Source organism: Penaeus vannamei, chromosome 20 (assembly GCF_042767895.1).
Source record: "Penaeus vannamei isolate JL-2024 chromosome 20, ASM4276789v1, whole genome shotgun sequence".
NCBI lineage: Eukaryota > Metazoa > Arthropoda > Malacostraca > Decapoda > Penaeidae > Penaeus > Penaeus vannamei.
In genome coordinates, this window is record NC_091568.1 from 5,451,625 (window position 1) to 5,454,124 (window position 2,500).

At 35.4% G+C, this 2,500-nt stretch overlaps 1 protein-coding gene across 1 annotated transcript in view; it reads right to left on the minus strand.

The window, feature by feature from the left end:
* Positions 1-494: 494 nt before the first annotated feature.
* The window catches only part of LOC113818634 (rhodopsin), a 2,274-nt gene continuing 268 nt past the window's right edge, over positions 495-2,500 (minus strand). Inside the window, exon 2 of the mRNA XM_070135647.1 lies at positions 495-1,708. Coding sequence (XP_069991748.1) covers positions 572-1,708 — 1,137 coding nt within the window. The 3' untranslated portion in view covers positions 495-571. The remainder of the gene's footprint in view (positions 1,709-2,500) is intronic.

A 2,500-nucleotide genomic window follows, 5' to 3' on the forward strand; every position in this document is an offset into this window, starting at 1 on the left:
TTGATATATATATATATATATATATATATATATATATATATATATATATATATACATATGTATGATTAAATGTATTATATCTACATTTATACAGAAATTTGTACTATATATACATAAACATGAATATGCAAATATATACATAGGAATATACATATACTGAATGTATATAAGTGGGAAAATATGATATATATACATATGTATGTTTATGTATGTATGTGTACGGATATATATATACATATATATATATATATATATATATATATATATATATATGTATATATATATATATATATTTACATGTATAAATTTTTCCTGTACCTTTTTTTCATTGTTTCCAATCTATAAGTTTGAAATCTAATTTTCAAAGTAAAGTGTTACGTAAAACTTAAATTTAATTTCCATACTGAAGAAGTCTCAAATGAAATATGTCTATACTGTAACCTACTTCCACAGGCAAATTAAATATAAATCAATGCTGGGATATATTTGCAGTTCAGAAAAAAGAAAGGGATTACATGAAAAACGTTCGGCGATTTTCACAGTCGATGTCAGGATCCATTGGTCTCTCTTCTTAAGCGGATTCTGCTTTTTCATTATTTTCGGCAGTAGTGGCAGTAGAACCAGCATCAGAACCACCACCGTCTCTGCCATCAGTGTTGCAGGCAAGGCAAGGTAGCTTCTTCTCAAGGGCAGCTCGGTACTTGGGATGGCTGATGGCGTACACGATGGGGTTGTAGACGGCGTTGGCCTTGGCGAAGACGGAACCCCAGATGGAGAACAGAGGAGTAACCATGGGCTTGTTGAACATGCCTCCCCAGTTGATGACGAAGTAGGGGGTCCAGGCCATGAACCAAAGGGTGACAGTCATCAGAGCAACCTTGCACAGACGACACTCAGCAGAGGTCTTTTGGGCTTCCTCACTCCTCAACGACTTGACTCCCATCTTCTTGGCCTGTTCTCGCATTCCCTTCTCGTGAGCAGCAACAGCCTTGACAATGAAAGTATAGCTGTAGATGATGTAGAAGAGAGGGAAGATGTACACCCAAACGGAGTACACATACAAGTAACTCTTAGAAAATTCCGATTCTGTCAGATAGTCAGTTCCACATGCAGTCATGTTACCTTCGGGGACATAACGGTTCCAGCCAAAGAATGGTGGAAGGCACCAAGCAAAGGCGAAGAACCATGTACCAGCGATCCTTAGCATTGCGCCTCCAGACGTCAGTGGTTCAGCAGAAACTCCTTTCACAATGACATTGTATCGATCAGCAGTGATGAACACCATGGTCCAGATAGAAGCGCAACCGAAAAGAGAACCAAAGAAGGCATAGATCTCACAGAAAAGTGCCCCAAGAGTCCATGTCTGCCAGTAACACGACACCACCATAGGAGGGAACATGGTGAGCATCATCAAGAAGTCGGAAAAGGCCAGATTGACGACCAGAAGATTAGCAGGCGATCGAAGAGACTTGGTGTTCATGAAGACCCAGATGACGACGAAGTTTCCAGCTATGGAGAGACATCCCATGATAACCATCCAGAAGCCAACAAGGCCGTACCAAAGAGGATTCATGGGAGGGAACTGGTACCAGTGCTCATGCACCATATGGAGAATCTCCTTCGGTGCAGTGTCAACCACCGTGTAGTTTCCATATGGATTGGTGGATTCCAGTTGGGTGACCGGATTCGGGTTGTTCCACGACGACATCTGTTGAGGAATGCGAAATTCAGAATGACGATAGATTTAATATGTTTATATGTTATTTACACACCTATGATATATTGAAATCATGTGTTCACGCATACACACATACAGATATATGTATACATATATATATTGATGTACGTGTTAAATACAGTTTATATATGCATATAAAATGTATATATCTAATGTTAGTGTATTTATATAGACAGGCAGATAGATATAAGTATGTATATATAAGTATATATCTATATTTATGAGCATATATATACATATATTTATGAGCATATATATATATATATATATATATATATATATATATATATATATATATATATATATATTCATTTATGAGTATATATACACATATATAGATAGATGTGAGTATATGTAAATATGTATGTATGTATGTATATGTAAGTGTATATATATGTATATATATATGTATACATATATATGTGTGTGTGTGTGTGTGTGTGTGTGTGTGTGTGTGTGTGTGTGTGTGTGTGTGTGTGTGTGTGTGTGTGTGTGTGTGTCTGTGTGCGTGTGTATTTATATATATATGTGTGTATCTGTTTATATATATACGTATGTGAGAGTGTGTGTATATACTATATATATACATATACATATGTATATGTATATACAAATATACATATATATATGTATATACAAATATGCATATACATATGTATACACGCATATAAGCGTACATACATATAATTACATGCATATTTATACAGGTATGTACTTAAATATACATTTTTACATATATAAACACATCACAAACGCACAAAC